Source organism: Narcine bancroftii, chromosome 7 (assembly GCF_036971445.1).
Source record: "Narcine bancroftii isolate sNarBan1 chromosome 7, sNarBan1.hap1, whole genome shotgun sequence".
NCBI classification, from domain to species: domain Eukaryota; kingdom Metazoa; phylum Chordata; class Chondrichthyes; order Torpediniformes; family Narcinidae; genus Narcine; species Narcine bancroftii.
The window spans coordinates 23,804,651-23,823,868 of NC_091475.1; the positions used below are offsets into that span (position 1 = coordinate 23,804,651).

The 19,218-nt window shown below is 41.5% G+C and overlaps 1 protein-coding gene across 6 annotated transcripts in view; it reads right to left on the bottom strand.

Moving 5' to 3' along the window:
• Window positions 1–15,568: 15,568 nt before the first annotated feature.
• Window positions 15,569–19,218, bottom strand: part of LOC138738590 (glucose-6-phosphate exchanger SLC37A1-like) — a 91,132-nt gene continuing 87,482 nt past the window's right edge. For all 6 annotated transcript variants that reach the window (XM_069889108.1, XM_069889111.1, XM_069889110.1 and 3 more), the window contains one exon: window positions 15,569–18,149. In XM_069889108.1, coding sequence (XP_069745209.1) covers window positions 18,134–18,149 — 16 coding nt within the window. In that variant the 3' untranslated portion in view covers window positions 15,569–18,133. The remainder of the gene's footprint in view (window positions 18,150–19,218) is intronic.

The window sequence follows — 19,218 nt, forward strand, 5'->3', positions numbered from 1 at the left end:
TAACTTTGCTGTTGACACAAAGGTGTTCTGGTTAATGTAGTTAAGGCTGTCATAGGTTACAACTGAATATAGACAGAATGGAGATTTGGGTGGAGAAGTGGCAGATGGAGTTCAACCCAGATAAGTGTGAGGTAATACAAGTGGACAGAAATAGCAAACACCAGAGGACATGTGTACAAAATGAAGGGAGGGAAATTTAGGGGGGACATCAGAGATGTTATTTTATACAGAGAGTTGTGGGTGTCTGGAATGCCTTGCCAGGGGTGGCAGTGGAGACTTAAACAATAGGGGCATTTTTGAGACTCTTGGACAGGCACATGGATGAATGAAAAATAGAGTATTATGAGGTAGGGAGGGGATTTTTTTGGTAGGTACATGTGGGTCAGCACAACATTGTGGACTGAAAGGCCCATACTGTGATCTATGAAATTATTATTTCTGATTATTTCTCTCCACAGATACTGCCTGATCTGCTGAGTTCCCTCCACCATTTCGTTAAGTACAATGAACAGATATAATGAAAGGCTTACTTTATGAAAGACACAATGAAATGAGATGTGCTACAGTTTAAAGACCTATTGGTTGACCATGGACAATGTCCTTTCATAAGACATCCAAGCAGAAATAGGCTATTCCTATTCAGCCCATCAAGTCTACCCCACCATTTAATCATGAGCTGATCCATTTTCCCCACTCAGCCCCACTGACTGGCCTTCACCCCATAACCTTTGATGCCCTGGCTAATAAAGAACCTATCAGTCTCTGTTTTAAATACACCCAATGACCTGCCCCCATTACCACCTGTGGCAACAAATTCTGCAGATTCACCACCCTTCGGCTGAAGAAATTCCTCTGCATCTCTGTTCTAAGCAGATCCTGAAGTTGTGCCCTCTTGTCCTAGACCAGCGGTTCTCAATCTTTTTTACCCCCATTCACATACCTCTTTAAGTAATCCCTTACTCACCACAGAGCACCTATGGCATCCTTAAGTGAGGGATTACTTAAGGTGGTATGTGAGTGGAAAAGAAAAGGTTGAAAACCACTGTTCTAGGTTCTCCCACCATGGGAAACAACCTTTCACACTCACTTTTTCCAACATGATTTTTAATTTTCATTTCAGAATTTCTGGATGATAATCTGACTGATGACATCCAGTGTGCGAAGTCCATCGTCACACTGCATCCTGGGATGAACGCTTGGAACGGTGATCACGACTGAACTCCCACAAAATGTGTTTAATTAGCATGATAAATGATTGTTCTCAAAGTTCAGGTCCTTACCCAAACTGATGTTTGTGACAGGTAGATTTTCCGTGAGCGTTTTGGTAACACAAGACTAGAGAGATTTTTTTTTTTTGAAAACTTTATTTATAAGAATTTAGACAACTTACAATTAAACATAACAGAAAAAGAAACAATTTTTTGTATATATAAAAAAACCCCGCCCACCCTCCAACCCCTTCAGCCAGCCCCCTTAAGGGGAGCCAAATATAAAGATAATACAGTGATTATGAAGAATATTTCAAAGTATTTCTAAATTCATATACTCCAAATAAGAAGACCACATTTTAACAATGAATAGTTATCATGCAGATTACATGTAATTTTTTCCATAGTAATACAATTTCTCAACTCATTATGCCAGCGTGTTATTATTAACCTCCACATTATCTTTCCAAGTACTAGCTACACATTTTCGTGCTACAGATAACACTAGATGTACAAATGCAATTTGAAATTTATCCAACCCTAGTCCTTTCAAAGAAACCATATATCCCAATAAAAATATTGATGGGTCTAACAATAATTTAAATAATTTTTCCAAAACCAATCTAATTCCTTCCCAAATTGGTTGTACTTTAAAACAAGACCAAACAGCAGGTAAAAAAGTTCCAGTACATAGTTCACATTTAAAATAAGAATCTGAATTACTAAAGCTATATTGTTTCAATTTCCCTGGAGTCAAATATAACTGATGTAAAAAATTATAATTAACCATTCCATAATGTACATTCGTCATGTTAGTTACACTATCAGAACACATAACCTCCCAATTATCTTCCAGAAAAATGTTAAATCACTTTCCCATTTAAGCCTAGATTTCTCCCATTCCGGTTTATCCAGACTATCCTGTAACAATTGGTACATATCTGAAATATACCCTTTCTTAGGTACAGAAGAAATCAAAGACTCAAATTTCATCAACATGGGTAAATTCATCTCTTTACCATAACTATCTTTTATCAAAGCCCTGAGTTGATAATACACAAACAGAGAATTTACAGATATACCAATTTTCTCCCTCATTTCAATAAAAGAAAGGAATTGGCCTTTTTCAAAACAGTCCTGAATTATCTTTATGCCCTGAGAATTCCATCTCTTTAAATGATTATTAAACATTGAAAAGGGAATAAGCTGGTTATGATATAATGGGGTTTGAATTGGTAATTTGCCCTTTGATCCTAAAACCCTATTTATTTTAACCCATATCCTTAACAAATGTTTTAATACCCAAAATAAATCCACATTCCATTTAAATATAAACTGATGTATCTCAACTTCAGATATACAAGCCATTTCCACCTTTGCCCAACTCAGAGGTTGGTCCACATCCATCAATCTACTAACAAATTTCAACTGAGCTCCATCATAATAATTTTGAAAGTGAGGTAACTGCAATCCACCTAAAGCATACTTCTATGTAAGTTTATGTAAAGCTACTCAGGCTAATTTTTCTTTCCATAAAAACTCCCACACTGCCCTATTCAGGTCCTGAAAAACCCTTTGAAAGTAAACATGGTATAGACTGAAACAAATATTGAATTTGAAGAAAAATTTTAACACAATTTACTCGTCCAATTAATGTTAACGGCAAATCTTTCCATTTAATCAAATCCATTTTAATCCTTTTAAATAAAGGAATATAATTCAATTTATATAAAGACTGGTAGTCTGCATTTACTACCACTCCCAAATATTTAATTCTATCTGACCACTTCAATTTTATAATACTTTTATATTCTGAATAATCTCCATCCCCAACTGGCAATATTTCACTCTTATCCCAATTTACTTTATATCCAGATAACACTCCAAATTTTAACAAACAATCTTGCAAATATTTCAAAGACAGTTCTGGTTCTGTCAAATATACCAGCACATTGTCCACAAATAAATTAATCATATTCATCCTCCACAATTTTCATTCCTTTAATCTTATCATTCTGTCTTATTGTCTGAGCTAACGGTTCAATAGCCTTTGTCGAGTCAAACGCGTTAAGTTAAATAATAAGGAAATTTGACCATTTGTCACCACCCTAGCAGTTGGGTTTGTCTATAAGGTCTTAACCCAGCCTATAAAATAAGGGCCAAAATTAAACTTCTCTAACACCTTAAACAAAAAATCCCTCTTGACCCTATCAAAGGCTTTTTCCGCATCCAGCGCAACCACCATTGGATGGTTGAGTTGCTGTCTAAATGCATTGACTAATATTATCAATCTAAGAATATTATCAGACACATTTCTATTTTTAATAAAATCTGTTTGATCTATATGTATCAACTGAGGTAAATATTTGGCAAGTCTATTTGCTAACACCTTCGTTATAATTTTATAATCTACATTTAATAAAGAAATAGGTCTATACGAAGATACTTTCAATGGTTCCCAATCTTTCTTAGGAATTATTGCACTTGAACAAGATTCTGGTAACAACTGCTCCTCTGTTACTTGCTGCAACACCTCCAAATATAGAGGATAAATCTTCATAAAATACTTTATAAAATTCAACAGAAAATCCATCATTTCCTGGCAACTTTCTATTTGGCATCTCTTGTATAGCCTCTTTAATCTCCAAATCCATAAATGGACCTTTCAATTCTTTAACCTCATCCTCCCCTAAAACAGGCAAGTTTAATTTAGATAAATAGAATTCAGCCATCTGTGTCCTGCTTTCCCTCAGAAGTATATAATTTTTGATAAAATGAATAAAACTAATGATTAATTTCCTAAGGTTTATAGGTAACTATTAAATTCTTTTTCACAGCATAAATAGTTTGTGATGTCTGTTCTGTTTTTAATTGCCATGCTAATACCTTATGAGCTCGCTCACCCAATTCATAGTAACGTTGCTTAGATCGATGAAGGACGCTCATACTGATAAGTTTGTAAAGCATTATAATGTAGTTTCAACTTCATTAAAGCAGATTTCTTTTCTTCTGTAGCATTTTTCTAAAATTCCTTTTCCAATTCAGCAATTTGTTTTTCTAATAGTAAGCTTTCCACCGCAAATTGCTTTTTAACTTTCGTAGTATTACTAATAATTTGCCCTTTCTAAGTATGCTTTCAAAGCATCCCACCATACAAAATTACTACATACTGATTTGACATTCTCAGCCAAAAACAAAGTAATCTGCTCCTTAACAAAAATAATAAATTCCGGTTTCTTCAATAGCACTGTATTAAGCCTCCATCTATAAGATGATTGTACTACTTCTGAACCTACACAGGAAAAAAATAACATAGAATGATCCGATATAACCTGACTTTTATATTCAACCTGTAATACTCTATGCAGATGTGCCGAAACCAAAAAAAATCTATTCTAGAAAAGGAATCATGTCGAGAGGAATAAAAAGAAAAGTCTTTCTCTGTAGGGTTTACTCTCCTCCAAACATCAACCAAATTCAAATCCTTCATCAAAGCTCCTATTTGTGTTGCCGCCTTTGATTTCCTTATTCTTTTTGGAGATCTATCCAATAAAGGATCCAAACCACAATTAAAATCTCTCCCGACCAAAATATTATTATTGGCCTGATTAAGCAATAAAAAAGCCTCCAACATAAACCGTTCATCATCTACATTAGATGCATAAATATTTAACAAAGTCCATGATTCAGCAAAAATTTTACAATTAACCATCAAAACCCTCCCAGCATTTCCTTCAAACGATTCCAATTCAAAAGGTAATTTCTTATGAATTAAAATCGCTATACCCTTCGCTTTAGAATTAAAAGAAGAAGAAAATGCACGATCAACCCAATCTCTCTTCAATTTCAAATGTTCTTTTTCAGTCAAATGTGTTTCTTGCAAAAAAGCAATATCAACTTTCATTTTTCTTATACAAGCCAAAACTCGTTTATGCTTAATTGGGTTACTCAAACCCTGAACATTAAAAGTTGCAAAATTCAAATTAGACATTTCTTAATCTAATAATATATTCCACTACTATAAAATAATGTTCCCCTTCTAATTCCCTTAATATTCTAACACTGTCCCCATGTAAAAATTCCAAAAAAAAGAAAAAAAACTAACAGTCTCCAAAACAAACTACTAAAAAGTAGTAGCCCACTAAAAATCTGGGTGTGGTAAAACCCACTAGTGGCAGACGACTAAAGGTCTCAATGTCATCCACCCCCCACCCCCAGTCAGACTTTCACAAAGTACTGAAACAAAAATAATCAACCCAATTATTCCAGTCCCAATGATTGTTCCGGATCTTCAATATCAAGACTTTGTGTCAATTCAACTTTCTTCCCATTCTTTCCATGTTTTCCATTCTTCCCATTTCCATTTCCACTCCTCTTAGGTGACAAGTAGTCATTTTAGTTTTCACTTCCATAAATCCTTGAGTCATCTGAGTAGACATCTGTATTGACATATTTTCCATTTGATGAGCAATCCCTTCCAAAATTGTGAACACAGAATCCAGTCCAGATTCCATCACCTCCCTTTGAGGCCTACCTTCTCTGGTCTCAGTCCCCATTTCTTCCTGTAATAGTTCCTGTAATGTTGATCTTTCTTCCTTCTGTAACATCATAGGTTCACTTCCAGTGCGGCTGCGGGTCTGGAGGCACATTGACAGTGCGCCAACTTCATCAGCCCACCACCATTTGGGCTCCCCCACAGCCCACCACCATTTGGGCTCCCCCACAGCCCACACCTTGTCCAGTAGTTCCTGGACCTGCGACGCTCTGCGCATGTCCAGCAAAGTCACCGACCGCGCAGGTGTGTCTTCCGACGCTATACTGTGCATTCCCAGACCACAAGGCAGTATTGCAGGCTCGCGGGTCTGTCTTCACTCGGCCGATCTGCCTGCACCCCTGGACTCATGGGTGCGCAAGTCAGGGCTGGCCAAGCCCATCACTGAGCCGGCGCCATCTTGCGGTTGCGCAATCAGCGCCAGCATAATACTTAACCGAGCAGGAGTCCTCTGAGGCTTGGGGACTCCAGTCGATGATTCCATGGCTTCAATTTGGTAAGTAGGCCTCAGTTCTTCAACACTTTTGTAAGGTAATTTCTTTTGCAATTGAGCTTTTGATTTTTTCACGTTTGCAGCCATTGCAATTCTCCAATATTCCAAAGTCTGTAAATACTATTTTTAACCACTTTTACTAATTTTAAATTTGGATATTTAGAAGTCTAACTGGGGGAAGGTAAAACCACACATCTTCCCATTATGCTATCTTGCCACACCCACCACTAGAGAGATATTCTTGACTCACATTAGAGGGAGTGTGGGATCACACGATTGGAAGGGCCAAGAGTAGGGACACAACACTGGAGAAATACAGCAGGTAATACAGTGTACTTTATGTAGCAGAGATAGATACATAACCAACATTTTGGCCTTGAATCCTTCATTAATGTATGAGCAAAATGTCAGCAGGTGCCCGAGCAGTGGGAGTGACAGTGAGGTGTGTGAGTGATCCAGCTGAATGCCAGCAGGAGAGGGATGTGGGTGGTTAATGAGGGTGGGTGACAAGAGTGGGTGATATGGGTGGATGGTGAGGGTGGGTGATGAGGGTGGGTGAAATGGACGTGGTTGGACCCGATTGCTGTTGGTCTTTCCCAGGGTCGCGTGGAGTGCCAATTGCAATGGGAAGAACATTGACCAGTTTGTGGATGAGTGCAACTTACAGAGAAGGTCCTGATGGTTGGAACATCACCTCCTGTACTACACAGTGTGACAGAGTATATAGAAATGTTTTGGGGAGATAAATTGAGAAAGGTTTGTTAGAGTAGGTCACATTGTAAACACTTTAAAACAAATATTATTTAAAATACTGGAGCTATGCTAGACATAATGGCTTCTCACACCTTTTTGCAAGAGCTTTGAAGAGTGCTCAAGAGACTTCAGTAATGAATTATTGTTTACCAAAGCATCAGATGAAAGAGAATGCTGGCACCACTATTGTCTGCAGGAGAGTTCTGCTGTTGTAAAAGGGTCATGTGGTTTTACAAGCAGAGTCAAACAGGCTTTCTGTGTGCGTGAGAGAGAGAGAGAGAAAGTGAGAGAGAGAGAAAGAGAGAGAGAGAAAGAGAGAGAGAGAAAGAGAGAGAGAGAAAGAGAGAGAGAGAGAAAGAGAGAGAGAGAAAGAGAGAGAGAGAGAGAAAGAGAGAGAGAGAGAAAGAGAGAGAAAGAGAGAGAGAGAGAAAGAGAGAGAGAGAGAAAGAGAGAGAGAGAGACAGAGAGCACACATGACAATGTTACAACCAGCAAGAAGTTGCTGGGACTGGAACGGGACAAGCTGGCAAGCTTTTGGAAGACAGCCTGGTCAACGATTCATGCAAGAGGAGAGGACTAGCAGTCCAGTGTTTCACTTGGAATAAGAGAAACAAAACGGAACTCTGTGGTGACCTGAAAGAAATAGGTTATCATCTGGAGAACCCTGAAGGGCAAGTTTTATCAGCAAGACACTGAGGTGACTGATGGGAGTACATCAGTTGTGGATGTCCTGGAACAACACATCTCTCTGAAAACCGACAAGAACCTTCCTGAGCAGTAATCATTAACCTTTCGAGCACCAAAGCCTGGTGAACTTTATACACATTAAATTCTATGCACAATATAAGAATTGCCTGCAACCAGTGATCTTGGAGGAATGAGAAGTGAGATTGGACTGTGAACCAAAGAATTTTTCTGAACTTACACACACATTACATACATGTCCACTTAGAATTAGCAGGGGGTTAAGTTAGGTTACGTTAAGTTAATAATAGATAAGTTAAAGTTTAGTTCTGTTTTCATGTTTAAAGATAATTAAAAATAACTTTTGTTTAAGTAACCATGTGTCTTGGTGAATATCTATTGCTGCTGGGCTTATGGGTCCTCTGGGCTCGTAACAACAGTGGTTAGACCTTTTCACCTCTCCTGTACCACACAGTGATTAGACCCATTCACCCCTCCTGTGCCACCCAGTGGTTGGACACATTCACCCCTCCTGTTCCACAGTGATTCTACCCACTAACCCCTCCTGTGCCACACAGTAACTGATATTAAAGTAACAAGGTGAGCTGAGGGTGGTTTTCTTCCCACATTGCATGAACCTGCACTTAACCAGAGACACTGGCCTATTGCTCTTGGTTATGGGATGTGTGAAATTCAGGCACTGACACATGGTCCAGACCCTGAGGGTGGTTGGGGTGGGAGAAACCTGGAGAACAATCTTGTTCAACTCTGCCTTAATCTGAAGCTGTACTAGCCTTCCTCAGTGGAGAAAATGTCCACACTCTGTCTACAACATCCTCTCAGAGAGAGCGAGAAGAGAGAGAGAGAGAGAGAAACAGAAAGAGAGAGATAAAGGGAGAAAGAAAGAGAAAAAAGAGATTCCCACTGGGGGAAACATCCATGGTTGACATTCTCCACTCAGAGTGTCTGAAAGAGTGAACCAGTAAACTGTTTTAGTGCATTTTCTTTGCTTTAATCTTGACATTAAACAATACCTTTGAAAATAACCTTTTGCAAATTTTGAAGTTTAAACCTTGGTCATGTCACCTTGTTTTATATCAGTGTGCATGGGAGTTAATAAATAAGCTCATAAAATGTCAGACCTTGTGCGTTACATTCACTGTTTACTTCCTTATAGTTTTCAGCCTTCGTGATCACTTACTTCTCATCCAGTAGGAAAGTACTTGTCCTTCAATGTAGTGGTGTGTGGCCTCATTGGTGGGAGGGTGTGGCCAGGGTGGGATAAGTCTTTTAATAACTACAGTAGAAGACCAAAAATCCAGACTGCTCAGGGATGGGTGAAACACAAAAGTCTGCAGATGCTGTGATTGTAGTGAAAACACCAAAATGCTGGAGGAACTCAGCTGGTCTTTTCAGCATCCATAGGAGACAAAGATATATTACCAATGTTTCAGGCCTGAGCTCTTCTTCAAGGAATAAGAGAATGAGCCAGAAGCAGGAAGTCTCAGAATCCAAACAATGCTGCCTAGGGAAAGTAATCCAGACCAACAAAAGGTGTTCATTGGATATGTAGAAGAATGATTTATATTTCACTTATATTTTAATGCTTTTGACTTGTATCTCAATCCTAAAGCTTTTGCTTATAACATTTAGATTTAACATTTAGAAACAGACAAAATGGCTGACAAACCTTTAGTGTGTCATAAGATGGCTGAATACAGATAGCTGCAGATATAACCTTGCACATATACTGTGAGAATAGGCACCTATTGTACAGACTGCAAGGACAGATAAGATGGCTTTCATTGATGCAATTAAAAGTTGAGATAAAACTGACAGAAATATCATTAATTTTGTATTTTTCGATGCAATGCTAGACCACAACACATTCCATTCTGCTTGTGAAAGGTAAACATCAAAAAGCCAGGTGTCAGGGCGGGGAAATTTTTTTTAAATTTTAGAATGATGTAATATTAAGAGTGAGGGTCATTTTGTCCCTTACTCATTTGAAGTTGTATAAACATAGAAGCACACCTCTGTATTTTTGAAGTGAGAGCTGAGACTTCAGTAAGATGTCTGCTAGAAACATCTCCTGACTGGTCATCCTCACTTCCCATATACAAATAAAGTCTGTATGATTTGAAGAGATTTTTTTTCTCTGTGTGTTCTTTTGAAGTTTGATTTAATTTCAGAGGTCACTGGGCTGACTTCCACAGATATGATAAGGGGAGAGGTGAGAATGTATCATGTGTGTGCAAAAGGAGACAGGGAAGGGAGAGAGAGGGACAGAGCTGGGGGAAGGCGAAAGAGGGAGGGGTTTAACAAAAGCCAGAGAAGTCGATGTTAATACCATCCGGTTAGAGGGTGCTCAGTCAGAAGATGAGGTGTTGTTCCTCCAATTTACGGATGGTCTCAATCTGGCAGTGCATGAGACCATGGACAGACATGTCAGCAAGGGAATGGGATGGAGAATTGAAATGGGTGGCCACTGGGAGATCCATGCTGTTGAGGTGGACAGAGCTGAGGTGCTCGGGGAAAGGGTCGGTTCAGATTTTTGGATTTTCTGTATTCTTGGGCAGTACTTTTAAAATACAAATTTAAGGAGGAATAAAGCTACATTGCTTATGGGGGAACACTTACATAGTCTCCTGCATCTGCTTTTGCTTTCTTTAATTAGCTTCATATATTACCTTTGTGATAAGATTATTCTGCAACATGTGCACATGCATGACGTCCTGAAGACAGAAGCTATAGTTCTGCTCCACAAATTTAATAACTGATTCCATGGACTTTTCTGCAGTAGCCTTTTTTATATTGTAAATTGTAGACTTTCCAATGTTGTACATTTCGATTAGAACATTATTGCTCACACCATGTTTTCGTTTCTTAATCATTTCAAGTTTGCTCAGTTTCAATGTGTTCTTCTTTCTCTTTGCACTACAAAGTTTATCTACTTTAGGATCCATGATTATGGGTGTGTAAATCTTTCTTCTTTGGCTTGGCTTCGCGGACGAAGATTTATGGAGGGGGTAAAAGTCCACGTCAGCTGCAGGCTCGTTTGTGGCTGACAAGTCCGATGCGGGACAGGCAGACACGGTTGCAGCGGCTGCAGGGGAAAATTGGTTGGTTGGGGTTGGGTGTTGGGTTTTTCCTCCTTTGCCTTTTGTCAATGAGGTGGGCTCTGCGGTCTTCTTCAAAGGAGGTTGCTGCCCGCCAAACTGTGAGGCGCCAAGATGCACGGTTTGAGGCGATATCAGCCCACTGGCGGTGGTCAATGTGGCAGGCACCAAGAGATTTCTTTAGGCAGTCCTTGTACCTTTTCTTTGGTGCACCTCTGTCACGGTGGCCAGTGGAGAGCTCGCCATATAACACAATCTTGGGAAGGCGATGGTCCTCCATTCTGGAGACGTGACCCATCCAGCGCAGCTGGATCTTCAGCAGCGTGGACTCGATGCTGTCGACCTCTGCCATCTCGAGTACTTCGACGTTAGGGATGAAAGCACTCCAATGGATGTTGAGGATGGAGCGGAGACAACGCTGGTGGAAGCGTTCTAGGAGCCGTAGGTGATGCCGGTAGAGGACCCATGATTCGGAGCCGAACAGGAGTGTGGGTATGACAACGGCTCTGTATACGCTTATCTTTGTGAGGTTTTTCAGTTGGTTGTTTTTCCAGACTCTTTTGTGTAGTCTTCCAAAGGCGCTATTTGCCTTGGCGAGTCTGTTGTCTATCTCATTGTCGATCCTTGCATCTGATGAAATGGTGCAGCCGAGATAGGTAAACTGGTTGACCGTTTTGAGTTTTGTGTGCCCGATGGAGATGTGGGGGGGCTGGTAGTCATGGTGGGGAGCTGGCTGATGGAGGGCCTCAGTTTTCTTCAGGCTGACTTCCAGGCCAAACATTTTGGCAGTTTCCGCAAAGCAGGACGTCAAGCGCTGAAGAGCTGGCTCTGAATGGGCAACTAAAGCGGCATTGTCTGCAAAGAGTAGTTCACGGACAAGTTTCTCTTGTGTCTTGGTGTGAGCTTGCAGGCGCCTCAGATGTAAATACATATGTGATATATGGTCGCTGCTGGGCATCTGTGACACTAATGCCTGCAGACACAAACACAAAAGCCCTCTAAATTTAAAATGTTTGGGAGTTTGAAAGGTCTGGATTCTTGGGTAGTCTGGATTTATGGTATCCAGATTTTTGGACCTACTAGCACTGCTGAAAGAGGAGAAAGTGCTTGCAGTCTTAATGCAAATAAGGGTGGATCAATCCCTAGGGCCTGACAAGGTATTTCCTTGGACCTTGAAGGAGGATAGTGTAGAAATTGCAAGGGCTCTGGTAGAAACATTTAATATGTCCTTAGCCACAGGTGAGGTGCTGGAGGATTGGAGGGTAGCTCACGTTGTTTAAAAAAAGCTCCAAATGTAACCCTGACATCAGCAGTAGGTAAATTATTGGAATGCATTCTAATAGATGGGATATACAATTATTTGGATAGTCAGGGACTGATTAGGGACAGTCAACATGGCTTTGTGTGTGGTAAGTTGTGTTTACAAATCAAGGAGGTTACCTGGAAAGTTGACTAACGAAAGGCTGTGGATGCTGCTTGCATGGACTTTAGTAAGGCCTTTGACAAAGTCCCATATGAGAGGTTAGTCAGGAAGGTTCAGTCGCTCAATATTCATGGTGAGGTAGTAAACTGGATTTGACATTGGCTTATTAGAGAGTGACTCTTGACTGCCTTCCACACAATAAATCCTCCCATGGATAAGGAATCAAATACTTCTAATGAGGGTGTATTCTAGGTCATAGATACATTCCCCTCATTTTTGTGTTACCAAAACACCAAAGCAAACCCAAGCCTGTTTCATATGAAGAAATAAATGCCTTTTAATATTCTTTAGTTCAGAAAAAAAATCATCTGAACCACTAATAACCAGTTACATTTTAAATCACTTCATTGCACCACCTACAAACATGTTCTAACATGAATGCATAAAAATCAGAATTGTATGTGCTCCCAGACTTTTTAAGTACACCTCTTCCTACCCCCCCCCCCCCCACCCCTTCCCCTCCCCAAAGTGCAATGGCTTTCTCAGAGCCCAACAGGCTGATGTGACTGCTCACCAAAAAAACCTCAATACACCCCACACCCAAAGGTGCAGAGATCTGGGAGATCACAGGAGCGAATCAAGCAGAAAATTGAGGAGGTTCACCAACTCTAATCTGGAAAAGAAGGGGTTAACTTACGAGGAGACAGAATTGCTTGTCACATTGGAGTTTCAAAGAATGAGGGGAGATCTTATAAAAATCGTGAAAGGCATAGATAAGATGGAAGCGGGGGTCGGGTGGGGGGTAATTTCCACTGACAGGTGAGATGAGAACTAGTGGTCATGGCCTCAAGATTTGGCAGAGTAGATTTAAGTCAGATGATATTTTGGATACCGAACTCCAGGAAAGATATCAATAAGATAGAAAGAGTGCAGAGATTTACTCGGATGTTGCCTGGACTTCAGGAACTGAGTTTCAGGGAAAGGTTAAACAGATTAGGAGTTTATTCCCTGGAGCGTAGAAGAATGAGGGGAGATTTGATAGATGTATTTAAAATTATGAAGTGGATAAGCAGAGTAAATATAAATTGGCTTTTTTTCTAATGAGGTTAGGTGAGAATCAAACTAGACGACATGGTTAAGGGTGAAAGGGGGAAAAGTTTAGGGGGAACTTTTTCACACAGAGTGGTGGGAGCATGGAACAAGCTGCCAGCTGAAGTGAATGTGGGTTCAATTTTAACATTTAAGAATTTGGACAGGTATATGGATGGGAGAGGTATGGAGGGCTTTGGACTGGGTGGAGGTCAGTAGACCCAGACAAAAAAGATGATTTAATATAGACTAGAAGGGCCAAAGGGGGCCTGTTTCTGTGCTGTGGTGTTTTATAGTTCTATGAAGAACTGCTTTACTCAGAGCAGTGAATCTGGAATTTTCTGCCCAATGAAGCAGTAGAGGATGTCTCATGAACTGCATTTAAGATGCAGGTAGATTTTTGAAGATTAAAGAGATTGAAGGTTGAAGAGGGGGAAATGGCTGGGTAAGTGGAGGAGAGTCACAACCAGATCTGCCATGGTCTTACTGAATGGCAGAACAGACTTGACGGGCTGGATGACTGACACCTGTTCCTGTTGGTTCGGCCCTAATGAGCCCACAGCAGATACAACAGATGTGGTGGTCAACAGGATCTGCACAAATCAGTAATTAGTGGTCAGTATGGACACGAAGAGATGCAGGGCCTTCTTCTGCACAATAACACCAAACATCTTCAATCACTCAACACTCTGCTGGAGGGTCTCAGCGTCACTAGGAGAAAAAGAATGGTCACCATCCTTGGTCAGAACCTTTCCTCATGACACAGATGCCCCTTGTGCTATTTCATCTCCACTGCCTCTCATTTGTTTTGTCAAGGTGTCTCATTTCATGCACCTTGGTATTAAATTTTATCTGGAGTAAAATACAAAAGTCGACAGATGCTGTGATTGTAGTAAAATCATGTGATGGTAGTAAAATGGAGGTACTCAGAAGGTTTCACAGTGTCTATTTGTGATAGTACAGATCTATCACCAATGTATATAGTGTATATAGTTACAGTATCTAGACTGTGCTTACAGCGATTGGCTGAGAGCTAAGCCACACCTACTGTCTGGGTCTTAAAGGGTTGTGTCCCTAGCCAGGTCGGATCATTCCGGACTGGTCGCCCACCTGTGAAGAGCTCCTGTCTTTTGCTAATAAAAGCCTTGGTTTGGATCAACAAGTCTTTGATTCTTTCAACGAGCTCTACACTATTGGAGGTAAAGATATTTAATATGGACATACAGCATGGTAACAGGCCCTTTTGGCCCTTGCTGTCCAATTACACCCAGTTGATCTACAACCCAACTATGTTTTGAATGACGGGAGGAAACCGGAGCACCCAGAGGAAACCCACGCAGTACAAACTCCTTACAGTTACCACAGGATTTGAACTCTGATTCCGATGGCTAACTCTGACACCTAACTGACAATTCGGACCTAAGCCCTTCTTCAAGGTAGAAGAAGGTAAAGAAGGGCTCAGACCCATAACATCGGTAATATACTGTATCTTTACCTCCCCTTGACATTGAGAGACCAGCTGAGCTCCTCCAGCATTTCTGTATTTTGATTAAATTTCATCTGCCACCTCCCTGCCCATCCTATCCATGGCTTACTACAGTGTCTAATGATCCTGCTCACTGTCTACCATCCTTGCAAATTCTGCATCACCTGAACATTTAGAAATGTTACCTTCACTCTCACGCCTGAGTACCTTTAAAAAACACAGCAGTATTCCCAGATTTTTCCCCTTAATAAGAACCTGATAAAGGGAATTTGATCTCAGAATTAAAGTAAATGCTACCTGATTGATGTGAACAGACGTGATGGTCAGTAATCTGCCCCAGTCCCAAAGATGAAGTTGTGGATTCCTTGACATAGCACAATACTGTTGCAGCACCAGAGATCGGGACCAGGGTTCAGATCCCGTGCTGTGGGTAAGGAGCTTGCATGTTCTTCCTGTGTCTGCGTGGGTTTCCTCAGGGTGCTCTGGTTTCCTCCCATGGTTCCAAAGATGAACAGGGATTGTAAATTAATTGGGCAGCATGGGTTCGTGGATGGTAAGGCCTGTTACTGTGCTGTATGTCTAAATTTAACAATTAAAATTTTGAATTTAAATATTTTATTCAGGGCTCATTTGGTTTGCACAAAGCCAACATATTCTTTGATATTGCACTGCCTAAATTTCTGACATTATTAGTTTTCCCCAAAATTTCAAACTTTAAAATATATCAACCATGAAAAATTTGCAAAGATTTCAACAAAACATTTGAAAACATTGAGATATTATTAAATAGAAGGAACATACAAGCAAATAAACAGCTAAAAATCCTGGCCTGCAGATTTTAGCTCATTTATTCTCTGATAACCAAGTGCACAGAACCCAGTGACATCAACCTGCAAAGCATGGCTGGGTTCCCTGGCCCAAATACTCTTCAGCCTATCATCCAAGCAGAAACCTCTTGCATGATTCAATTCTTTAAAATCACCCCAAAATCTATTGAGATAAAGAGTGCACAAATTTTTAAAGGGACATTTCTTCCAGCGTTGCAGTCTATATTATCAGATTATAAGGGGTATAGATAAAGTGGACAGCCAGCACCTTTTTCCCAGGGCGGCAATGGCCAATACCAGAGGTGAGGGAGGGTTGGGAAGTTTAGGCAAGACGATAAGAGTTTTTTTTTTCATAGAATAGTTTATGCCTGGAATGCATTGCCAGCAGTGGAGATAACCGTATGATGGAAGGAAGAGGTCGAAAGGAGACAGAGGGATCGGGACAGAGAGACACTGGGGGAGGGGAACTGATGGTTTATGTAGGTCAGCACAACATTGTGGGCTGAAGGGCTTGTATTAGTCTTGTGTTCTATATTCCTGGATTTTACTTCATATTGCTTTATGGGCACTGCCTGGTCCACTCAGTGGAAGGTCTCTGGCAGCCGAGACACATCACAAGATATCGAGCAGGAGATGTGCATGGCATCTCGACATTTCCTGCCTTTTCCTGCAGCAGTACTGGGAGTTGTGATCACCTCCCACAAGCTGAGCTAAGGTTATTCCACCCGATGACTGTGCAACCAGGGAGGATTATTGATCCTCTGGGTAAAGGCCACCCAGTTTCAGCAAAGGTCGATGTCGATCTGAGGGCTTCACAGCTGGTGTTGGTTCATACAATTCCAATTGGATCCCAAACCTCCACACAAACAGGCTGACGCTGATGGCTCATTGACATGGAGTGAGTCCACTCTCTCCCGCCATCTTCAATTCATCTCCCCCAGCTGCCGCCCACTACACGAGACAGGGGCATGGAGAGTCCCCAGCTCCACAATGACCCTCTGCAGTACGAGTTTGGTGGGTCCCCAGAGCAATGCTGCAATGTCTCTCTTCCACTTTGCTCTGTAACCGCAGTACACTGAGGAAGTTGAACGCTGCAGCCATTCAATTCTCTGCCTTGCTCCCACCACCAACCCCATCCTTACACACCTGGACCCCGGAGAATATTCAGCCTCCACCTCACAACTTTGGACATCCTCCACCATAGGCTTGGTCCTTGCGAAGGGCTGAGAGATTACCCAGAGCAGGCGGAAATCCAGTGACGGGAGTTACAACAATCACACTGAATGACAGAACAGGCTCCTGGAGCCAAGGATCAACTTGTGCGGCTGCCATGTGTGTGTTCCTATTTCATCCCATCAGTTAAACCAGTGGTTTTCAAACTTTATCTTTTCACTCACATTAAAGTAATCCCTATGCCATTGGTGCTCTGTGATTAGTAAGGGATTGCTTAAGGTTGTATGTGAGTGGGAAGGGAAGGTTGAGAATCACTGCTCTCGACCCAATTGTTACTGAAATATTTTGCTTGAGAAAAATAGTCACTGGCCCATTTCCTTTGGAGTTATGAAACCATGCACAAAACGATTAAAACAGTGGTTTTCAAACTTTTTCTTTCCACTCCCTTACTAATCAGAGCACCTGTGGCATATGGATTACTTAAGGTGTTATGTGAGTGAAAAGAAAAAGTTTGAAAACCACTGAGTTAAACAAACTGGAAGAATTTGAGTATCAATGAAAGCATTCTACGTTTCCAAAACATAGAAACACCAGGCACTTTGCCAGGAAGGAATGAAGATCTGGGTGCAAGATCCAGTGCCACAGGAGGAGAGCAAATAGATCTACCAACTTGTCCACGTTGTGCCAAGACTTCAAGCCCTTGTGTCACTCTAAGCACTGAAGTTATTTGGGGGTCAGATTTTTAACTTTTGTCAACAGGCCCAGAAGGCAATCTTCATTAGTTCCTTCCATGTTTTGTAAGGTTTTTTTTTTGAGGAAAATGATTGTCAACTAATTCTTGGCTCTAACGAGTGAGAGAAGATGATGAGATTCAAAGCCATTCTGTCCCTGGACAGGATTCATGTGCTTTTCAGTGTGAACTCCCCCAAGCTGCATCGGACAGATTCTACTTCCTAGTGTTGAGGGCACGTTTCACATAGAGACTCACAACAGAGATGTGGATCAGATCCCACAAAGACTAAACTCCCCAAAAGTAAATGCATTCATACAAACTGCAGTGGCACTTGTAAGCTCTCAGAGCGTAAATAAACAAGTTGCTTCCCAATGAACTCTAAAGGCACAGATTCCTCAGAGACGTCACCTGGAAGGCACGTCAGACAGGATGTGTTCCCGATGCCAGATGTAATCCATTCTGAAGTTCAAACAAAATGCAGTGCCGAGGCATGTGGTTACACAGCAGCTCACATCCCCAGTAGATCTCCAATGGTGTGCAAAAATGCTTCTTTTGCAGTAGTGCATAATATGGCCTTGATATCGAGGTGGGCGTCAGTGCTCCTTCAACCTGTATTTGGGTCAGGGGTTGGGAGGGCACACAAAAATAATTACGCAATGATTAACTCATGTGAGGCACCGCCTTCAGAAGGCAGCCAACATCATAAAAGACCCCCATCACCCAGATCACAACCTCCTCTCTGCTCCGTTCGGGCAGATACTGAAGCCTGTAGACCAGCACCTCGAGATTCAAGACACAAACATGCTGGAGAAATTCAACAGGTCACAAAGCATCCATCAGAAGTGAAGGGTGACCAATGTCTCAGGAGAAAAAACACACAGATGCCAGAATTACAAGGTGGGGAGGGGGAGAGGGAGGTGAGGTGGGAGGAAGAGGCAGGGGAGGAGCACAGACCAACAGGTAAGAGGTCACAGGTAGAAGAAAGAAAAGCAGAGAACTGATTGGGGAGGGGGCAGAGAGCAATAAAGGGGTATCCCTCTGATAGAAGGGTGGGGAGTTGGAGGAAAAGAGAAAGGTTTAGAGATCCAGGGGAGTGGGTTAATGGAAATTGGAGATGAATGCCATCTAGTTGGAGAGTGTCCAGACAAAATATGTTCCTCCATTTTGAGGGTGGCCTCAGTTTGGCAGTGCACAAGGCAATGGTAGACATGTTGGTGTGGGAATGGGGAGTTAAATTAAAATGGTTGGCAACTGGGAGGTCCTTACTGTTGTAGCGGACAGAGCCGAGTTGCTCAGTGAAGCAATTTCCCAGTATGCGTCCAATCTCTCCGATGAAAAGGAGGCCACAACAGGAGCACCAGATGCAGTAGTTAACACCCGCAGATTCACAAGTGTTGCTTCACTTGGAAGGACTGTTTAGAGCCCTGAATGGTGGTGAGGGAGGAGGTGTGGGAGGAAATGGAGCATCTCTAATGGTTACAGGGGTAGGTACTGATGGGGTGATTCATGGGAAGTGAGGAGTCCTGGAAGGAGCAATCTCTACAGAAAGTGGAGAGGGGAGGGGAAGGGAATCGAGAAACACAAGTATTTCTTGTTTACTGCCGAGAACTGTAGATGCTGGGATCTTGAGCAATGAGAAGCTGGAGGGGCTCAGCAGGTCAGGCAGCATCCATGGAGA